The sequence below is a fragment of the Macrotis lagotis genome, chromosome 8 (assembly GCF_037893015.1).
Source record: "Macrotis lagotis isolate mMagLag1 chromosome 8, bilby.v1.9.chrom.fasta, whole genome shotgun sequence".
NCBI classification, from domain to species: domain Eukaryota; kingdom Metazoa; phylum Chordata; class Mammalia; order Peramelemorphia; family Peramelidae; genus Macrotis; species Macrotis lagotis.
Genome location: NC_133665.1, coordinates 106,504,475 through 106,526,654, shown reverse-complemented (window position 1 = coordinate 106,526,654; position 22,180 = coordinate 106,504,475). Strand labels below are relative to the sequence as shown.

The window sequence follows — 22,180 nt, the reverse complement described above, 5'->3', positions numbered from 1 at the left end:
TTATTCAAAATCTTAAAATGCCCCCAAAAGGAGAAAATTTTCATAATGAATGCAAGCTGAAGCAAAAAAGAAAAAAGTGAATTTTCTAGAACTTACATGAATATCCAGAGGAAATGAAGCAATAGATTGAAAAATTTAAAGAACTGAAAGAAAAATAAATAGTTTAAAGGAAAATGTGGTAATCCATAAACAAGAAATGAAATCCCTAGAAATTAAAATACACCAAATAAATCAATGACATTCTGACAAAAGAAATAAAATCAAGAGTGAGAAAAATAAATGAAAATATAAAATATCTGGGGTGGCTAGGTGGCACAGTGGATAGAGCACAAGCCCTGGAATCAGGAGTACCTGAGTTCAAACCCAGCCTCAGACACTTAATAATTACCTAGCTGTGTGGCCTTGGGCAAGCCACTTAACCCCATGGCCTTGCAAAAAAAAAAAAAATATATATATATATATATATATATATATAAAATATCTGAATGAAAAAACAATTGGCCTGGAAAAAATATCAAGGAGATAATTTTTAAAACATTAAGCTGAAACATGGGGATGATGAACAACCTTAATGGACTTGCTCATTCCAGCAGCAATCAGGCACAATTTTGGAATATCTGCAATAGAGAATATCATCTGTATCCAGAGAAAGAATTGTGGAGTTTGAACAAAGACCAAAGACTGTTTGTTACCTTCAATTTAAAAAAAAAAAAGTTCTTATTATGTAATTTTGCTATCTCTTATACTTTATTTTTTCCTAAAGGATATGATATCTCTCTCAACACATTCAACTTAGATCAATGTATAGCATGGAAACAATGTGAAGACTAACAGACTGCCTTCTATGGGGGGGGTGAGGGGAAGGGAAGCAAGATTAGGGATAAAATTGTAAAATTCAAAATAAATACATAAAATTTTTTAAAAAACATTGAGCTGAAATGAAAACTAGAATTGAAAAATATTTTTTTTAAAAAACTGGACACCATATTTAAATCATAAATCCAAATAGCCCAGATCTAATAGAACAAAGTGGGCAAAGTGAAGTTAGAATGAATTCACCAATCACCTCCTGAAAGAAACTCCAGGGAAGAGTTCCAGATATGTCACAGTCAAAATTCAAAACTCTTATATCCTCCTCTCATGCCCTGCCCCCATAAAAAGTGCTACAAACAACCAGAAAGGACCAAGGACCAAGGAAGTGAAATTGGAATTATGTATGACCTGACAGCTTCTACTATAAACAAGAGGCAATCTTGGAATATATTCCAAAAGGCAAAGGGATCACTTATAACCAAGACTAATTCTGAAAAGGTAAATATAATCCAAGGAAGAAAAAAATGAACCTTTAACAGAAAAATCTTTTAAGTATTTCTAATTTAAAAAATAAATTAAAGCTGAAGAGGAACTTTGAAATATAAAAAAAAAACAGAAATGTAACGGTAAATTTATTAGAGCAACTCGAAGATAAATTATTTAAAAGGATGTTTTTTAAAAATTATATCTAAACAATCTTAACATATAAGACTTTTTTACATTTTCCTTAATCCTTTTTGTCTCACAAATACTATTTTCTAGTGAAATCACACACACACACACACACACACACACACACACACACACACACAGAGAACTGTCTTTTTTTAAATAAAACTATACTTAATGTTTGACATCATTAACAATTTTCCTTCCCCAAAAGAGAAATGATATAAATAGTTTCTCAAAGGAAGAAACCGAAGCTATTAACACACATACGAAAAATGCTTCAAATCACAAATAGAGAAAAAGAAATTAAAACAACTCTGAAGTTTTACTTCATGGCTAAGGGAAAACCAGAACATGAATATACTGTTGGTAGAATTGTGAATTTTTCTAATCAAAGGCAATTTGGAACTATACCCCAAACATTATTAAACTGTTCAAACTCTTTGACTTAGAAATGCTACTACTAGGCCTATACCTACAAGACACCAAAGAAAGAGGTAAATTCCCTTATTTACACCAAAAAAAAAATATGTTAAGTGGCAATTTTTATAGTGTCAAAGAACTGGAAACCAGGTAAGTGCCCATCAAGTGGGGGGAAAACTACACAAATTACGGAATATCAATATTATGGAATATTATGAATCCTAAGAAATGACAGAGGGTATGGTTTCAGAGCAAAAAGAAAATATATATATATATATATATATATATATATATATATATATATATATATATAAGCAGTATAGTAAAGAAACAATGAAAAAAGACTTAAGAACTCTGATGCAATGATCAACCACCATTCAAGACTAGTGATGAAACATGCTACCCACCTGACAGTGAGGTAATGAACTCAAGGTACAAAATAAGACATTTTCAAAAGCAGTCAATGTAGCGATTTACTTTAACCAACTATGCATATTTGATACAAGAGTTCTGCTTTCATTTCTTTCATTGGAGGGGGAGGGACAGAAGGTCTTGCTCTAGTTACCAAAAGTAAGAAAGCAAGGGGGTCACTCAAGCATTTTAAAAGTACAGAGAAAACAAAAGCAAATTATTAAAGCTTTAAGAATGTTGAATTTGTTAGAAAACAGAGAAACAAGCTGTATGTGATTCAGATTCATAGCTACATAAGCAATCCTTTTTTCTGCACTGCTTTGTATATGGAACTGCTCATCTCACTTGGTGTTTAAGTTTAGAATAAAAAAAATTTAACTCCTACCAAAAAATAAAAAAATTTTCAATTATATTTTACCAGAATTTATGGCAACCTGCAAAATTTTCATCAGTCCTCTTAGAAATAAAAACCTTATCTTTGATTAAAGATAAGAAACTAGCAAAGTACACAACAGAAGTCAACTAATTATCTCCATACTATACACTTTTTTATAAAGTAGCCTGTGAATATGCAATTTTTCTTAATACTACAAAAATATTTATAGCAGCTCTTTTGACACTGGGTAAAGAATTGGAAATTAAGGGGATGCCCATCAACTGGAGAAGGGTTGAACAAATCAGAATACACGAACGTAATGGAATACTACTGTGCTATAAGAAATGACGAAAAACAGGGACTTACATGATCTGATGCAAAGTGAAGTGAAGAGAACCAGGAGAGAACATTGTATACAGTAACAGCAACACTGTATAATGATCAGTTATGGGTGACTTAGCTATTTCTAGCAATACAATGATACAAATCAATGCCAAAGGACTCATGAGGAAAACTGTTATTCACACTCAGCCAAAGCACTGATGGAATCTGAATGCAGATTGAAGCATACTATTTTCACTTTTTTTAAATGGTTTTTTTCCCTTTTGGTCCATTCTTTCACATGACTAATACGTCTCAATTTTTAAAAGAATGTCAAAATTTGTCTTTACATGTAATCAGAAAAATAAACAATGATTTAAAAAACTAACTTCATGCAATACAAGTTATAACCCAATTCCCTAATAAGAAATGCAAATCAAAATAACCTTTGGGCCTCATCACACACACCAAGAAAATTGGTAAAGCTGAGAAGTCTTAGATAGGTTGTGGAATACAAGTACATCAAGTAACTATGGGTAGAGCTGTGAATTAGTAAAAACCACTCTAGAAATGAATTTGGAATTAAATAAGATGAAGACTAAAATTTCCATATCCATTAACATATATAAAATTATACACCCACACCCCTTGACTATATACTCAAAGGAAGTCATTTATAAAAAGAAAAGCTCCTTATTATGCCAAAATCTTTATAGCAGCACTTTTTATGATAATGTCAAAAAACCAAAAGCAAAGTAGAGGTCTTCTAATTTGGGAATGACTAAGTAGTGTTACACAAAATAACAAACCATTTACCATAAGAAATAATGAACAATGACGAAATGATGAACATGATGAAAATACAAAAAAGCATGAAAAGATTTATATGAAGTGAAATAAACGGAGAATGAAAAACAATCAACAAAATGACTACAACAAATATAAATGGAAAAATCAACTATTGTGAACCAAAAGAAAATGAATGTTGCAAAATTATTAAAAACAAAAAAGAAAACAAGTTTGGGTCTAAAGAAGAGGTAATAAAGTCAGTTCCCCCTACGCCTCTTCAGAAAGGAAGAGAACGGCCCCCAAGTATGGAACATTGCAGTTAATGTCAGATTTTTTTCTGAGTATTGATGGGGTTTTTTTTTTAGGTTTTTTTGCAAGGCAAATGGAATTAAGTGGCTTGCCCAAGGCCACACAGCTAGGTAAAATTATCAAGTGTCTGAGGCCATATTTGAACTCAGGTACTCCTGACTCCAGGGCCGGTGCCCACTGTGCCAACTAGCTGCCCCCCGTATTGATGGATTTTGATGAAGCTTTTCTCTTCTTTTCTTTTTACGTTTTTTAATTTTTTTCAAGGCAATGGGGTTAAGTGATTTAGTGAAAGTCACACAACTAGGTAATTATTAAGTGTTTGAGGTTGGATTTGAACTCAGGTCCTCCTGACTCCAGGGTGGGTACACTATCCACTGCACCACCTAGCTGTCCCTCTTTTTACTTTTCAAAATAAAAGTCTGAAAAACAAGCCATTCCCCAATTGATAAATGGTCAAAACATAAGCAAAGGCAATTTACAGATGAGAAAATCAAAGCGATCCATAGACATATGAAAAATTGCTTTCAAGCATTACTTATTAGAGAAATGCAAATTAAAGCATCTCTGAGATACCACCTCACACCTCTCAGACTGGCAACATGACCAGAAAGGACAATGACCAATGTTGGAAGTAATGTGGGAGATCTGGGACACTAATACATTGTTGGTGGAGCTATGAATTCATCCAACCTTTCTGGAGAGCAATTTGGAATTATGCCCAAAGGGCAAGAAAAATGTGCATGCCCTTTGATCTAGCAATACCACTACTGGGTCTATACCCTGAAGAGATTATGAAAAAGGATAAAAACATCACTTGTACAAGAATATTCATAGCAGCCCTTTTTGTGGTGGCAAAGAACTAGAAATTAAGTGAATGTCCTTCAACTGGGGAATGGCTTAACAAACTGCGGTATAGGTATGTCATGGAACACTATTGTTCCATTAGAAACCAGGAGGGATGGGAATTCAGGGAAGCCTCGAGTGATTTGTATGAACTGATGCTGAGTGAGATGAGCAGAACCAGAAAAACACTGTACACCCTAACAGCAACATGGGGGCAATGATCAAACTTGATGGACTCACTCATTCCATCAATGCAACAATCAGGGACGATTTGGGGCTCTCTGCAATGGAGAATACCATCTGTATCCAGAGAAACAACTGTGGAATTTGAACAAAGACCAAGGACTATTATCTTAAATTTAGAAAAAAAAAAACTGGTATCTTATTGTCTGATCTTGCTATCTCTTATACTTTATGTTTCTTCCTTAAGGATACGATTTCTCTCTCATCACATTCAACTGAGATCATTGTATACTATGGAAACAATGTAAAGACTAATAGAATATTTTCTGTGGGGGATGGGGGGAGGGAAGCAAGAATGGGGGGAAACTGTAAAACTCAAATAAATTAATTCTAAAAATAAAAATTAAAAAGTCTTTGATATAAGGGATGACTGGCTAGGACAGGAGAAGTGGAAAAAATGCAAGGAAATCTCAGTGACAAAAGATATCCATAAAATATATAAATAAATTATTTTAAAAAGTAATGTCTGCAATGGCCTGATTTGATACCATAAACTGCAACATTCTACAGACAATATCAATGTGAATATTGGTTAGTCAAAAGAATATATTATATATATATTTGTGTTTATTATATATAGGCATATATGTATATATGTATGATTGCATGTATACATATATAAAAGCGCACGTATATACACACATATACACATTTAAATATATATTATATATACGAAAATGAATATATGGCACATAATGAGACAAACAGAAATAAATGACTGACTGCCTCCCATTTCCCATTGGAAGAGCATTGATTCTAGAGACAGAGGACCTACATTCAAATTTCAGTCCTCTCACTGGATGGCACTCAGACACCTTGAAACTCACATGTCTAAAACCAGACTCATTATCTTTCCTCCAAAACAATACTCTTCTAAATTTCCCAGGGACTCAGGCTCACAACCTCCTGTCAACCTCAACTCCTCACTCTCTCTCATTCCATTACTAAGTCCTGTTGATTCTACTTTCATAAACTCTCTCATATATGCCCCTTCTCTATCCTCTATCCTGGCACAAACCATCATCACTTCATACCTAGACAATATCATCACTACCTCAGGACTCTCCCTACTCCCAATTTATCTTCCACTCAGCTGTCAAATTGATCTTCCTAAAGTACACTTCTGACCATGTCACCACCCCCATTTAATAAATTCCAGTGTTCTCTATTGCCCTTAATATCAAATATAAAATTCTCTACCTTTTAAAGATAGGTTTTTACCCCTAGGTTTTGTTTTGTTTTTTTTTTCACAAGGCAATGGGGTTAAATGATTTGCCTAAGGTCACACAGTTAGGTAATTATTAAATGACTGAGGTCGAATTTGAACTTGGGTCCTCCTGACTCCAAGGCCAGTGCTCTATCCATTGCACCACCCAACTGTTCCTGAAGTCTTTTATAAACTGGCTCCCTACTACCCTTCCAGGATTCTTATACCTTATTCCCCTCCATGAACTCTATCATCCAATGATACTAGCTTAGCAATTATTTTTAAAAATTAAAATATACTTACATCTTCTTTTGTAGCATTTTCAGGCACCCCTCCTAGTCGGATAAGCCTGCTTGGTTTCTCCTCAGTTGGGCCAGTCCTATAATCCTGGTCCTTGAATAAAGAATGAAAATGATTTCAACTACAAAAATATGGTGATAAGATACAAAATAAGACAATCAAGGAATGTCATACCATATTCAAAAGATTAAAGACAAAAGACCTTATTACACAAAATGAACTGTCAGAACATGAGATACGACTATGACAGTTCCCAAGAAACTGGATTTCGAATTACTATGATATAAATGCTAGAACAAGTGCCTAATAAATTCACTCTCTGTGGAAGTCCAATAAGATAGGAATTTTATGAATAAATGCCCTAAATAACCATTCCCATATTGAAAAAGAGTATTTTTCAGCTGAATTGTTTTCTTTTCCTTAATGATGAACTTTGAAAAACAGAACAAATAACTAAATGTTAATATCAGTCACACTAGATTTCTAATATAATCTGAACCATATAGACTAGCTTACAACTATGGTTGAATAACTTAATTTAGTGTCTGTGAAACTGAACATTTTATATTACAGAAATGTTTCTAATGGCTCAAAATATGTTATGGAAGAGGCTATGTAGAGACAACCTTAGACCATTCTCAGAACACCAGCTTCTTCTCTTCTGCAGTATAACAATAACAAAGAAAAAAACAAGTTACTTCATTGCTAATTGTATTCCACTCACATACCTGAAGATCTTGCCGGGAATCTTTGACAATTTTTCCTTCTGGAAAAGATTTATTATGACTATAGTCAAACATCTGGTTCCCTGGAACACGGTGATCCACATCACGGTACTCTATGTTTCTATAATCAGTATCTTGGCGGCCAAGGAAATCCAGACCTTCTTCTTCTTTAAATACAAGACCAGAATCTGATCTTTGTTGTTCACCTCCAGAAATTGGTTGTTTGTTGGCAAAGATTTGAGGCGTTTTATCTTGGTCCTGAAGAGGGCGCTGATTGTTCCGAAAATCTAAAGAAGACTCGTTTTCAAGGCCCAAACCATGAGAGTCTCCTTCTCTTGCTCTTGTCTCTGAATGCTGAAACTCCCCCTTCTGGATGCCAAAAGGAGATCTTTCTGTTCCTGCAAGGTCATGGGTGGACTCTTCTCTCTTGTTCACATTTATGCCAGATCGTTCTCTATCTTGCGTAGAGGGCTGAATGTAATCCAAAATATTTGGATCCATGGGGGGCATCTCCCTATCTGTAAATTCCATGTGAGGAGCCATCTCTCTGCCCCTAAAATCCTGATCAGTCCTAGATCGATGTCTACCTCTGAAATCTGAAGGTGTTGTCTCCCTGTCCCTAAAGTCTAGATCAGCAGTGCCTGAGCCCCTGCCCCTAAAGTCCATTTGTGAACCATCCTTTCCTCTGAAGTCTAAATCTGGTATATCCCTATTCCTAAAATCTGAATGGGACTGATCCCTGCCCCTGAAATCCAAATCAGATATATCTCTGCCCCGAAAATCTGAGTGGGACCCTTCCCGGCCTCTAAAATCTAAATCATATGTACCCCGGCCCCTAAAATCAGGAGGAGGCCCATCTCTACCTCTAAAGTCAACAGCATGTGCTTCTCTATCTCGATAGTTCATATGGGATGCCTCTCTACCTCTATAATCCATAGAAGTACCATCCCCACCTCTATAGTCCATGGGTGGTCCTTCCCTATCTCGAAAATCTCCTGGGTGTATCTCTCTACCTCTGAAATCCAACTGTGGAGAATCCCTGTTCTGGAAATCAGAAGGGAAATCCCCCCCCATGAAATCACGTCCGGGTCCCTCCCCAACTCGATAGTCAGCATGTGGTCCATCTCTAGCTCCATAGCTGAAAGAATGATCCTCTGCATTTGCAAAGGGAGGATTGGGAGGCCCCGTATGCCCCTGGAAATCAAAGGGAAGTGAATCTCTGCCAGGAAAGTTGCCAGAGTGTCTTTCTTGAGCATGACTCTTAAGGGGAGGAGGATAATCCCTGTTCCACCCGGGAGCAAACCTTTCTTCTTGGCTCCCACTGTAGAAACAAAGACAGTGTTATTCATATTGTCCAGAGTTTGCAATCTATACACCAGCATATTCTTCTCTAATCACAGCACATTCTTCCGTAAACCAAAAAAAAAAAAAAAATTTTTTTTTTGTAGAGTTCTGTAACAATGTCCTAGATTTGCAGAAAACAGCAATGTTTTGATATTTTAAGACGAAGTGGTGGAGTAAACTTTTATGCTCCCATTTCAGGATACGAGGGAAGTCAACACAACGTTTTCAACATGACTGCTGCAGAAAAAGCTTTCACCCAGGCCTGCAACAGGGAAAATCCGCAATACCAGATAAGCTAGCAATGGTGACATGCTATATAATTTTCCATTTCCTACTGCCAGGGAAGCTAGAATTCCAAGGCCAACATGATGACTCGTATATTAGAAGCTTTTTATTTAAGGTAGGTTCTGTCAGTGGTCTACTTCTCATAGCTATATATCAATTCCGAGTGTGCCCTGAAAGATCCTTGTCTGAGTTTATTTATTGCCTGAATTATCAACAGGCATTAATACCACTTTAAAGCATTCATGGTACTCCAAGTTAAATTCCTATAAATCAAATTCCACTTCTACATTTGTTACGTTGTAATGAAATTTGTTAAAAATGACTATGTTGCTAAAAATCATTCCCAGTTAGCAGGATTTGAGATGAAACTTAGTTGACCTTAACTTTTCAAATCTACCCTTCTCCTTTTGCCCCTTACCTATAATCTGAATGCAGACTTAGGTTTTGGCAAATGCAAATATGAGGAAAGTTAAAAAATAATTGCCATATGGCAGCACACAAGCCTAAAGTTCTCAAATACAACTAGGTTCTCCTCACCCCACCTACAATGCAAACAGTCAAAAAATAAGTTCTTTAAAATCATCTGGTATAAGACAAAATACTTATGAAAACTTTTCAAACCAACACTGTTTCTAAGTCATTCATTAGGACAGAATCAGTTCAGTCATAAAAAGCTCTCCTTTGAGATGGCACTGTTGTGGGACTTTCACTTGCTGTAACCTGAAAATTAGAAACAGTAGCCCCAAATGCAACAACTGTTGGGAGGAAAGCAACGACTACTAACAACTTCAACTAATATTACACTGAAGTTTCTTCAGATCTTTATGGTTTGCCAGAAGAGCCACTTAAAATTTAGGGGAATCAGAGCTGTTAATTTCATGGGTCATGAGAATAGATAAGGACCTACCCTGCCTTTTACTATTTTTTAGAGTTGCCTAGGAGATTGAAAAGTGACTTACCCTGGATCTCAAGAGTCCTTAATTGCAGGACTCAGAGCCAGGTCTTCCTAACTGTTCTGAGGCCAGTTCTCTACCCACTATCTCATACTTCCTCTCACTTGAAGACAGTTGTCATACTTATTGTGATATATTAATTACACTGTAGAAAAACACACAGCTCATTTCCTGAAATATACTAGGTGTTCTTTCTGGCAAAAATTAATCCAATAGGAATACAGTATAGACTAAATATTATATCTTCATTCTAGTCCAGCTCCAATACTTACTAGCATTGTGACTGTGGGCAAGTAATTTAAACCTATATGAGCCTCAGTTTCCTCATCTATTAAATTAAAATTTAAGGCAGTTAATATGAGGTAAAGGAATTAAAAACTAGACTATGTTTACAAATACAGGGAAAAAGCTGAATGATGCAGCATGAACAAACTCAACAGCACTGAATATTAACATCCACAATGACCTTAATTAAGCAATTTATATGGAAATAATCCAACTTGCAAGAAAATGATCTACAAGTAGAGAAATGTCAAAATATGAGTCCTAGTACAAAGTTAAAGCAACCTGACCCTTTGAGCTAAAATCTGGCTTAAAGTGAAAGAAAATGGGGAAAAAAACTTACACCACCTTCATCTTAAAGGTCCCTAGATAGAAGGCAAAACCTTCCTGTGAGATCCATTAACTCAATCTATTACCTAACATTTACTGAACTCATCTCATTGAGTACTGGAAAGAAGATAAGGATTGTGATTTCTGTTTGAGTTCAGGAATTGGAATTATGAACTAGGATAGGCACATCTGTTCAGCATAATCAGGCACCAACGAACCTTTAAAAATATTTCTGATATAGGTGTAAATAACTTTCATTTAAAGATCAGGGAGGAGCTTTTCCACCAAATTTTATTAAATGATAAGCATATTACTATTTCTAAAAAGTATCAGAAGTATTTTAATTATCTTGAACTATACTGAACCATTGTAAGAACTTTAAAAATTTTCATCCCAATAGGATGTCTAAGTAGTAAATGCTGTTTTCAATGGAATAATATTAATAAAGAAAAAAAGATTAATTACTAGGGAAGGAAATCATCTAATTACCATAATATTTTCTTTCATTCAATGTGAAGTAGGGGAAAGAACACCACACTCTGAAGCAAGTCCCAATATTCAGCTTTTATATGTCTGTAAACAATTCACTTAAACCTATAGAAGCCTCAATTTCCTTATTAAATGGAAAGGATAATTACACTAGTTACCTTACAATGCTATTTGTTTGTGAGTTATCTTGATTCCTATTTTTTAGGAGTGATCCCTAAAACTGGGACATAATAGGACTATAATAAAAAAAATTTTTCATCAACAAGTTTTCCCATCAGATTTTCTTTAATTTAAAAAATAAATGGGTATAATAGTACTTATTTTAAAGGACTTTGAGAGCACTTAGAAAATTATTTTAAATAAAAGAATGCTTTTCCCTGAAAAGGCAATAGCAAATGTCCCAAAAATACACAATGTAAGGAAGAAAAAAAATTATAGATTTTTTTGATGTTGTATAATCATTTTAGAAGCAACTAAAAACTTAAAAGTGTATTCTCAGTTAAATATAATAGTTTGAGAGAAGAAAATGACGCTCATGTTCCTCTCCAAATAAACAGCTAACTAAATTTGTGAGAAGTCAAAATTTGGGACCTCACTGGTGTGGTGAGAAATCTAGCATTGTAAGAATGAACATAAACATCTAAATAATTCTCTCATTAATCCAACAATCCTATCACAATAAAATAAAAAATGTAGAAGCTAAGTTTAATAGCAAATTTGGCAATAAGATCAAATGCACAGTAGGCCTGCCACTGTAAATTTTTCACAAAGCAACCAAAAATATACACATTGAGACTAACTTCTTGATTATAAAATTTAAATTACATACCGGAAAGGGCCTGTCCTGTTAGCAGGTCGAGGGTCCCCCCACATTTCTTCCTCTGATGGGAGGGCCCCAATAAATGGATTTTTTTAAATCAAATGCTGGTAAAAGAACCTAAGCACAAAAAAAAAAATTGCATATTGAAACCTGAAATCCTTGTTTATTTAATGTCAGTTAAAGAAGAGTCAATATTTGAGTACATATTATTTTATACCAAGAAAATAATCCCATTTTTAAAAAGTCATTCAATGATTCAAATATACTAAATTCCTACTATTTAAAAAGAATTTATTTTGAATTCTTCTTAATATTAAAATATTAATTAAAAAAATTAAACTCTTACTAACCAAGCAAAATTTCAAAGTAAGCAGTCTTAGGAAAGGACTTCAAAAATTTTTAAAGTAGTATATAAATGTCAACTACCATTATTCCCATTTTTTAAGACTGATTGATCAAACTGGGTCACAGCAAGAGAAAATAACTAGACTGAGGCAATTTATTGTTCCTTGTAATACCTGCACCAGTCAGAGACTTTATAATCATTTTCTATAACAATTATCAATTGATCAATTCAGTCAATAGTTAGACAAATTAAGAAGTACTAAAAATTACCATATCTATAATGTTCAAACAATTTTAAAGTAAGATAAAGTCAGAAGGAGAACTACCTTCCCTTCCTTCAATAGGATGGAAGGAAAGAATATTAAAGGAATAGGGAGGGGGAAGGAAACAACCTCACAGGACTACTCACCTAAAAGTAAATAAATAATAAGCAAGTACACAAACTTTGAAATATTAGGAAAATTAAAAGAACCTGATCATTGACAAGTGCTATGTCAGTACCCAGGGGCCTCTAGAGTGATTACTAAAAAAAACAAATGAACTTTTAGGGTTTCCTATTTCCTCAATTTCTTCTTTCCCACTCACCTCAAGGGTCCTGATTCGCTTTAATAGAAAAGTGTTCAGTGCACTATTTGATCATGTTTCTTGCACTACATCTACTTTTTCTAATAAAGGAAAGTAAGCCTATTTTGAGTTCCTTCAACTACAGAGAGAAATGAAGCATACCTTAGTATCCAAGGGCAGCAAAAACTGACAGAAGATCTAATATTAGTTTCTCTTTCTGACATAATAGTATTTTAGAAAAGGTTCAAAATTTGTGTCAAAGTTAAATCTCTCACTGGGATAACCATCCATAATTTTTTCCCAGTTCAAAAAAATAGACCTTTGTTTCAAGAAGTTTGGAATCAGTAAAAGGTCTATGAAATTTTCCAGCGACAAATCAGCTTTCTCTTCATCACAAGTATGAACAAAAGCTATTCCTCATCCTCTTAAGCAGTATGAATAGAATTCTTTTGAGTGACTATTTCTCTTATTAGATTTCAAAATGTTCTTGTTCTTTTTTGCAATCAAGACACTATCTCTGTGGATAGTAAGAATACCTGCAGGAATATCTCACCATCTACATGGAGTACCCCCCCTTCCATTTGAACTCTGCTAGAACATTGTGAGTGTACATTCCCATGTTTTATGCCTTGCTTGATATTAATAATCAGCTGTCAGTTATATCCATTACATATTTTAAGGACTCCTGTATAATTCTGATCCATACATGGGAGATACTGTAAGGCAGCCTTTTGCTCAAAACTAATATTTTATAATGAAAGGCAAGGAGTACAATGGGATTTGCATCCTCTATAGCTTTCTTTCAATATTTTGTCAAGAAAAGGAATTATTTCCTCCCTTTACAGACAGTTGCAAATTAAGAGTTGTCATATATGCTACTCTGATCACTGCTACCATGAGCTCCTTCAGCTAAAGGCCTCCTAATGTCTACTTTTCCCAATGGAATTCCAATGGGGATACTTCACTCTTCCCCTTCCTCAGCTGTAGCATCTGATCAATAAGATACATTGAAAGATTCCTGCAGCAATGGATCACTTAGGCTATGAAGGTCTGGCGACCACCATTTTTAATGAGAAAAGGGTGGTGACTATTCTCAGGGCTGAGAAGGTAAATTTCAAACAGACTTAGAAGATATCTTCCCATATATACAATGATGAAAAACTACAGAGTTCCAGAATACAATTAGGACAGAAACATAGTTCAGTTATATTAAGGATCAATAAATTTTTAGGCACTGATTAAGAAACTTAACCACTATAATAAGATAATTTGTATGAGAAAAAGTATTCCAAACTGACCCAGAAGTGAATTTTTAGAATATGACCAATTGTTAAATTGAAGAACTTGTATTTCTCGACTATGATATATATAAGCTATTTAAAAATCAGGGGCAGGGGCGGCTAGGTGGCACAGTGGATAGAGCACCAGCCCTGGAGTCAGAAGTACTAGAGTTCAAATTCTGGATAGAGCACCAGCCCTGGAGTCAGAAGTACTAGAGTTCAAATTCTACCTCAGACACTTAATAATTACCTAGCTGTGTGGCCTTGGGCAAGCCACTTAACCCCATTTGCCTTGCAAAATCCTAAAAACACCAAAAACAAAAATAAAAATCAGGGGCAGCTAGGTGGCACCATGGATAGAGTACCAGCCCTGGAGTCAGGAGGACCCAAGTTCAAATCTGGCCTCAGACACTTAATAACTACCTAGCTGTGTGACCCTTGGGCAAGTCACTTAACCCCACTGCCTTGCAAAAACCAAAAACAATTAAAAAATAATAATCATAGGATAACTTCAGATTTAGAACTGAAAGGGACCTTAGATGACATCAAATCTAACTATATCATTTTGCAGATGAGCAAACTGAGGCAGCTAGTATCTGAGCTCAGATGTTCCTGATTCCCAGTTCAGTACTTGTGCGTTCCTACACATGATAATAAATGAGACTGAGCAAAGTCCACAAACTTTGAAAACATGGCCCTCTCAGTATACTTAAAAATATCCCAAATGAGAAAGTTTTCTCCAAAAACAAAAAAAAATCTAGAAGTTCACTATGACAATTAAAGTTGAACCAAATGTTGTTTAAAGACTGTGCTCCCTTTATATAGGCATTTTGCTGCACAACTACTGATATATAATTCACTGTTTTTCTAAGAATGTGAGTCTATTCCTTGATTATTCTTCAATGATGGTTGGGTTTTTTTTTTAATCTAGTTGTCTAAACCTGGCTAGTCCGTTTACTTCTTCTCCAGCTTAGTTTCCTCCTCTGTAAAATGGCATTCAATAAACTCTAAAACAAAACTCATAATGACATTTTGAACAACTTAAAGAACCCCTAATTTGGGAGGGCTCCCAAGGTTCTGTCACAGGCTCTCTTACTCTTCATTCTCCCATTGGTTTAAATATCATCTTTATGAAAATATCTCAGATCTACATATCCAGACAAGTTTATCTTCTGAGCTTCCATCCCAGATGGAATTGGTAATTGACTGTCCATTAGATACCTCAAACTGGACATGTCCCATAGCTATCTCAAACTCAACATTTCAAAAATTGACCTCATCTTTCCTCCCTCTTCCAAACTTCCCTATTTCTGTTGAAGGCAACAAAATCCTTCTGGTCTTTCAGGTTCAATTATCAGCAAGTCACTGTCCCTCACCGTACAAATATAATCAGTTGCCAAATCTTGACATTTATCTACAGCATCTCTCACAAATGACCCCTTGTCTCCACTCACAAAGCTACCATTTAAGCTTAAGCATTTATTGCCTCTTGGCTAACAACAGTCTTATAATTGCTCTCCCTGTTCCAAATCTCTCACTACAGTCCATTCTAAACATTGCTACAAAAGTGACTCACTTTGAATGCAGATTTACTCCCCTACTTAAATTCCAATAGCTACTAATTGCCACTAAGCTCAACCATAATTTTCATTTAGTTTTTAAAGTCCTTTACAACCCAGCTCCAATTTACATGTCCAGCTTCATAGAATATTAATCTCCCTCACACTCTGCCCTTCCTTCTTACTCCTACCTCCCACTTCCAAACCTTGGTACAACATGCCTAAAAAGGTACTCTTTTCCTCACCTCAGTCTCTCAGAATCCTTCTCTTCCTTCAAGATAGAGATCAAACACTATGTATAACCTTTCTTCATCCCTTCTGATTGCTAGTACCCTTCTTCCCAAACTAGCTTGAAATTAAATTTCCAGATATAATGTATTTATTCTCTAGTAATCTGTTTATGAATGGACCACTGACAATTGGATTTAAGTGAGGCAGCACTGTTGCAGTCATCAGCCTCACTCATCTTCCAGAGTCAAACTCTAGAGGTAGGACAAAAGTCAAAATGCCTACCAATTAGGGGTGGCTAGGTGGCGCAGTGGATAAAGCACCAGTCCTGGAGTCAGGAATACCTGGGTTCAAATCTGGTCTCAGACACTTAATAATTACCTAGCTGTGTGGCCTTGGGCAAGCCACTTAACCCCATTTGCCTTGCAAAAAAAGCCTAAAAAAAAAATGCCTACCAATATATACACTGATATATATATATGTGTGTGTGTGTGTGTATGTATGTGTATGTACACACACACACACACACACACACACACACTTGTCTCTCGCTTAAATTAGAATTTAAGTTCCTTTTAAGTAGGGATTGTTTCACTTTGCATTTGTATTCCAAGAGCCTAGCATATTGCTTGGCATAACAGCAGGTACTTAAATGTTTGATCAAGTTATTCATGTTATACAATTAAAGACAAATATTTATTGCCTATCAACTTGTGTTTATTAATACTGAAAGACACAAAATTATCACACAATTTCTATGACACTGTAAAATATCCAATGCATTCTACCATAAAATTAACTTATCTATGATCTTTATGTTTTCAAGGGTTTTCAAATGAATTTTATTTTCCATTTACAAATTAAGAAACCAAGAGCTGAAAAAACCTATCACATTTGCTAATCCTTTCTGAGACAGTTCTCTCATATTATATAAGGTAGTATATAGGGTAATCGGACTAAAAATGATTTCAAATGCCTTCCTTTTCTAGACTCTTAGAATTCTAAGTTCACTCAACAAAGTAGGAGTTCAGAACTAAAGCTCACTGAGAGCAAGGCTTAGCCATTCTACCTGGCTAATCATAGGTGACAAAAGCTACCCTCTTCTGATCCCCTACATTCTTCTTTAACCCCTAAACCCTTCTTCGCCACAACTGCAGTTACACCATCCTAAAATGAGAGAAGCTAACAATCAGAACCCTGGACCAATTACCTCGGATTTTTTTGTCTTAGCCAGCTGAGACTAAACTCAGCTGACAACTTTTAGACCCAAAGTCACACATCTAACAGAAGTTCTCTAACTTCAGCTTCTAATGATGTCTTGAAGATTACATAGACTCAAATGTAAATTCAAACACACCAAAGTTCAAAAGTGCAGCCATGATATCATGGATTTTTTATTAAAGTCTCTAAGATATTCAAAATAATCCACAAAGAGTACTTTTAGTTTAAAACAGAAGCTATTGCTAGGGACTTCCATCTACTAAATGGGAGTTTTGGACTAGATGATTAGAGTTCCTGGGCTTACTGGGCTATGAGCCTTTGCTTTTCTTTTTGTGGAAAGAAGCACTGAGAGAACACATTAAGTAAAATACAAAATTAACTGCAGAAATGCTGACTCCTTTAACAAGAAATAGTACAAAATCCCATTAAAACGTTTCCTCCAGCACTGGTTCTGGAGTTCAAATTTGACCTCAAGAACCTTCATACTTACTAGCTGTGTGACCTTGGGCAAGTCACTTACCCTCATTGCCCCACCAAAAAAAACCATTTTTCCCCCCCAAATAGTAAAAAGTTACATCAAATTTTAAAAGGGGGTGTGTGGGGGGCGCCAAAATCCTCGCTTTCCGAGAAAAAAACGAACCTTCTCCGTTTCAGGCGCGGAGAGGCGCGGCGAGGAGGGGCAACTCCTGCAAAGAGCGGCCGGGGCGCGGAAACCCCGGCGGGAGCGGCCCGGGGGGCGGCGGGAGGGCCCGGGGGGCGGGAGGGTCCCCACCCACCGCCAGGCCCGAGGCGGGGGCCGGTAACCTCGCCCGCTCGCGCGGCCGGATGGCCGAGGCCCGCGCCGCCGCCCCCAGCGGGCAGGGCCGGGGCAGGCCGCTGCCGAGGCGCGGCCGTCGAGGAGGGCCGGGTGGGCCCGGCCGCCTGTCCCCCCCACAACGCGACCTTCGGAGAGCGGAGGCCGAGGCCGGGCGTTCCATCGGCAGCCCGGCTCCCCCGGCCGGGGCCCTTACCTGAGACAGCGACAGCTACCCCGTCGCCGCCTCCTCAGTCGCCGCCGTCACCGACCCAGCGCTCAGGAGACCGGAACTTCCTCCCAACCCCCTCTGCGGCCGAGCCTCCACAAAGGCGCCCCCTCCGACGCCAAAGCCCACTGGGAACTGTAGTCGGCCTCGGGGCCCCGCGGACTACGACTCCCAGGCTGCACCGCGCAAGGAAGTGGCCCTCCGTCGGGCGGGGAGGGGGGAGCGCCGAGGACCGACGGAATTCAGGGATATCCAATAAGAAGATGCTGCGTTTGCGGCTCCCAAGATGGCGCTCGATACCGGACCTCCGCCGTCGCGAGGCTTGCTGGGAGTGGTAGTTTGGAACCTGATGCCCTAAGGGCCTACCTCAATTTAAAAAGATTTTTTTCCCCCCTACCCGAAAGAGAACCCCCAAAAAAGGTGTCTAGCCATAAAAATTCCACGCACCCGAACAGAATCACTAAGGGTCATAGCCCTTAGCATCCGTTCCCTTTTCCAGGCCTCGGGCCTTGTATACGTTTAAAACAAAGGTGTCTCTTAGGATAAAGATTCAGCTCAGTTCCAATAAACGTGTATTAAGTACCTCCCGGAGGGACAAAGATCAAGGGAGAGAATAATGGACTCACCTCAAGGCCAAGGAAACCAGGACTTCAAAGCAGGCCCTTCCCACAAGGAGCTTGCCATCTAATAAGGCCACGTGTCCAGCGGCCCTGCCCCTCCCTCCCCCCAACTCTCCAGCTCGGCTATTGCTGGGCCTGCGATGGAGTCTGGATTAACCTATTTGTAATGTGGGCCTCGGGATCTGCCTCGGGTGGGCTCGCAGACCGACAAGATGCGGTCAATTAGCTTCTAGCACAGTGATTTAGCAAGATGGTCCTACGTGAAGAATATTGGACACCAAATCCTGGGGTGTCTTCTCCCTCAAATACACACACACAAAAAAAAAAATCCTTGGGATAACCGGTCTCCAGTTTAAAGGTAACTCATACATACCATCCTGGTTGTTTTATATTCTGGGAAATTTTCCTTCCATCAATAATTGACATTGTTCTCAGGTGTCAGGGACTTTGAGCAGATCTAATTCTCACCTCCGGTGGTGGTGTAGCAGGTGTCTAACATCTGCCCTCCTTCAAAAGTGGTGTGCTCAGGTGAGCTAGGCTAGATGGCCAAAGGTCACCCCACCACCACCACCACCACCACCACCACCACCACCACCACCACCACCACCACCACCACCACCACCACCACCACCACCACCACCACCACCACCACCACCACCACCACCACCACCACCACCACCACCACCACCACCACCACCACCACCACCACCACCACCACCACCACCACCACCACCACCACCACGGCTATTACTACCACTCACTGAAGGAAATTATCTCATAAGCATTAAAATCTCTGTTGAATTCTAAGAAATGTCTAAGGACAGAGAGATGTGTCTAATGCAGAGATCCTCCTGATAACTGCATAAAAGCATCAGTACATGTAGATCAAAAATAAAATTTTCAGGATCAAAAGAGAACTAATAGGGGCGGCTAGGTGGCGCAGTGGATAGAGCACTGGCCTTGGAGTCAGGAGTACCTGAGTTCAAATTCAACCTCAAACACTTCATAATTACCTAGCTGTGTGGCCTTGGGCAAGCAGCTAAAAAAAAAAGGTTACTAATAGGTCAATCAGGACTAGGGAAAAGGAAGGAGGGAATAAGGAGATGGGGGGGATGGGCAACAGTAGTGCTCATCATTTTTTTTGGTGTTCATTTTGTTTCACTCTTCCAACTTTTAACAGGACCTACTATCTCCTGCTCTCTCTTTCTCTACCACTTCTTATTCTCCTCTCTTCATCTTTCTCCTTTACCCATAAAGGTGATAGTTGGCAGAAATTCCTCCAACTTTGGAGTTCATCTTTGGGTTAACCAGGAAATTCCACAGCCCTGCATTCTCCTCTTCTCCCCTCCCTTTTCTTCTTTCTCCTGTCTCTTATACTGGATGGAATCCACTTATTTTTCTGCAGGAATGTATCCATTCACTAAGGGGATGCACTCTACCCTTGCCACCTGTATGTAGTAGGCAATGTCTTGGGGTTCCAACCCCAGGCTCTTCCCTTAGTCACCTTGGTGCTCTCTCCCATCAGCAGACTTGTTCACTTCAAATAAGTCCTTCATGATAGATCACCTTCATCCCATTATTAAGTATTACTTTGGTTTCCAACCCTTGTGGACTATGAAAATGGGGCATGCATTTGAATTGATAATCTTTAGCTGGTAACACAGGCTGAATTCCTAGTTGCCTAAAGCCACAATCCATCTCTAAGGAGGCTTCCAACTTAGTGTTTTTCAAAACACATCAGTGTAATACTGTCAACCTATACTTGGAATTGGCTCTATGTACAAAGTCTCAAATTGTTTCAGTGGCTTCCAAGTCAGTGCTTTTCAAAACATATCTTGGCAGATTGTTGTCTACCTTGACTTGGAATCGACTCTAAGCACAAAGTCTCATATTTTTTCAGTGACAGCCTATTTCAAAGTCAAGAAATACAACTTGAGAAAATGACACTCACTGTCAGTAAGTCCCCTATTATAAAAGGCAGGCAGCTTATAAAAAATAATCCCCAAGTCATCTTTTGAAGAAAATATTTTGATCTATTTGTCTTACATCCCCAAAAAGTCAAATATTCAAGGCTTCCCCCAAATGATGGGTCCAACATAATACCAAAGAAACAGATCAGGAGCTCCAGAATGATAATTTGATTAATAAAATTTGATTAATAAAATTCACACAGTCTAAAGGAGCTGCCCAACAACAAATTAGGATCCCTGCAGAGACTCCACAGAAATCAGAAAAGGAGAAGTGCAAATTGATATTTTGGGGTTTCCTCTGCTCAGCACTGTCCTCAAGTCCCAGATACTTCTGTAAACAGATCAGTGCTATTTGGACTATAACCCTGGATTTGCAAGGTTATAGACTGAAGATAAAAAAAAGTCATACCCAGGGCCTGCTCTGCTCAGTATACTTTCTTTTGACTTATTTTAATCTTGGTTTATGTTATTCATGACTTTCACTGCTTAAGAAATTCACATTATGGCTTTCACCAGTAGGGATCCCACATGTGCTTGTTGCAAAGCATCATCTTCTCTTTCTATACCATTTGAGTATATTTTCTAAAAGCTAATTTAAAGTGCTCACTGATTGCTAATAGTTCATGAACTACAGTGTCAGAAATACTAAGCCTCCATTTTTTCAGGAAAGTGTAACTTCTCAGTTGAGAGTATAATTAATATAAATAATAAACAATTTATATACAATTTCTAAATATAAATAATTTAAAAAGGTTAAAGAGTTGTAAAAGTTGTAAAAGGATTGACTTGCAATAATGAGGGCACAGTTGAGGTTATATAACAAATTTGTATTGGATCCATTTAGCACTGCTTTCTTTCAGCAGCACATGAATAAGAGAGAAGGTGGCAAATTGTGGGAGTAATTCCAGGCAGGAATTTGGCAGGGCAAGATAATGTAATACTAAGACAATATAAGATAATAAGATACTCAAGAAGATTGTATAAAGGTGAAATGGTTCACTAAGGGATCAAAATGGAGATGGGAAGAGACTGTAGCTAGTGCAAGAATAATGAACTGGAAAAGAACTTAAAAAGCTGAGGGATTAGATACCACAGAATAGGCAAAGAACAAGATTTGAGACTAAAAGGCAGAGGATCAGAAAAGAGAACTCCAGAATTTACAAACCTGGAAGTGCAGCATTTGTGAATCATGATAAGATCAATGTTATAATCATCTTTGGATGTGGTTGAGAAGGAACGGAGGAATAATTCATATGAAATGAGTAAATTGAGGAAATGTGAGGTTAGGGTTCCAAATAAAGGATTCCAAGACTCAGAAGCTAAAGATGTTTGTATTGCAAGATACTGGAGGGATAGAAGAACTCCAAAGTCAGGGGTCAATTTGCCCTGTGGGCATGAAATTACTGCAATTATGTAATTGAGCAAAGTGATTTATTTCT

At 37.6% G+C, this 22,180-nt stretch overlaps 2 protein-coding genes across 5 annotated transcripts in view; one reads left to right on the top strand and one right to left on the bottom strand.

Annotated features, from left to right (window-relative positions):
• The window catches only part of RBM6 (RNA binding motif protein 6), a 98,107-nt gene extending 79,864 nt beyond the window's left edge, over positions 1-18,243 (bottom strand). For 2 of the 4 annotated variants that reach the window (XM_074197987.1, XM_074197989.1), the window contains exons 1-4: positions 18,140-18,243; positions 11,942-12,049; positions 7,433-8,750; positions 6,708-6,797 (exon numbers count right to left, since the gene is read on the bottom strand). In XM_074197987.1, coding sequence (XP_074054088.1) covers positions 6,708-6,797; positions 7,433-8,750; positions 11,942-11,985 — 1,452 coding nt within the window. In that variant the 5' untranslated portion in view covers positions 11,986-12,049; positions 18,140-18,243. Of the gene's footprint in view, positions 1-6,707; positions 6,798-7,432; positions 8,751-11,941; positions 12,050-17,769; positions 17,792-18,139 lie in introns of those variants that run through there. The other 2 variants (XM_074197988.1, XM_074197990.1) reach the window with 2 other exon arrangements.
• A 797-nt stretch (positions 18,244-19,040) lies between these two features.
• The window catches only part of MON1A (MON1 homolog A, secretory trafficking associated), a 31,166-nt gene continuing 28,026 nt past the window's right edge, over positions 19,041-22,180 (top strand). Inside the window, exon 1 of the mRNA XM_074197997.1 lies at positions 19,041-19,129. The gene's annotated coding sequence lies outside the window, so the exon portion shown is untranslated. The remainder of the gene's footprint in view (positions 19,130-22,180) is intronic.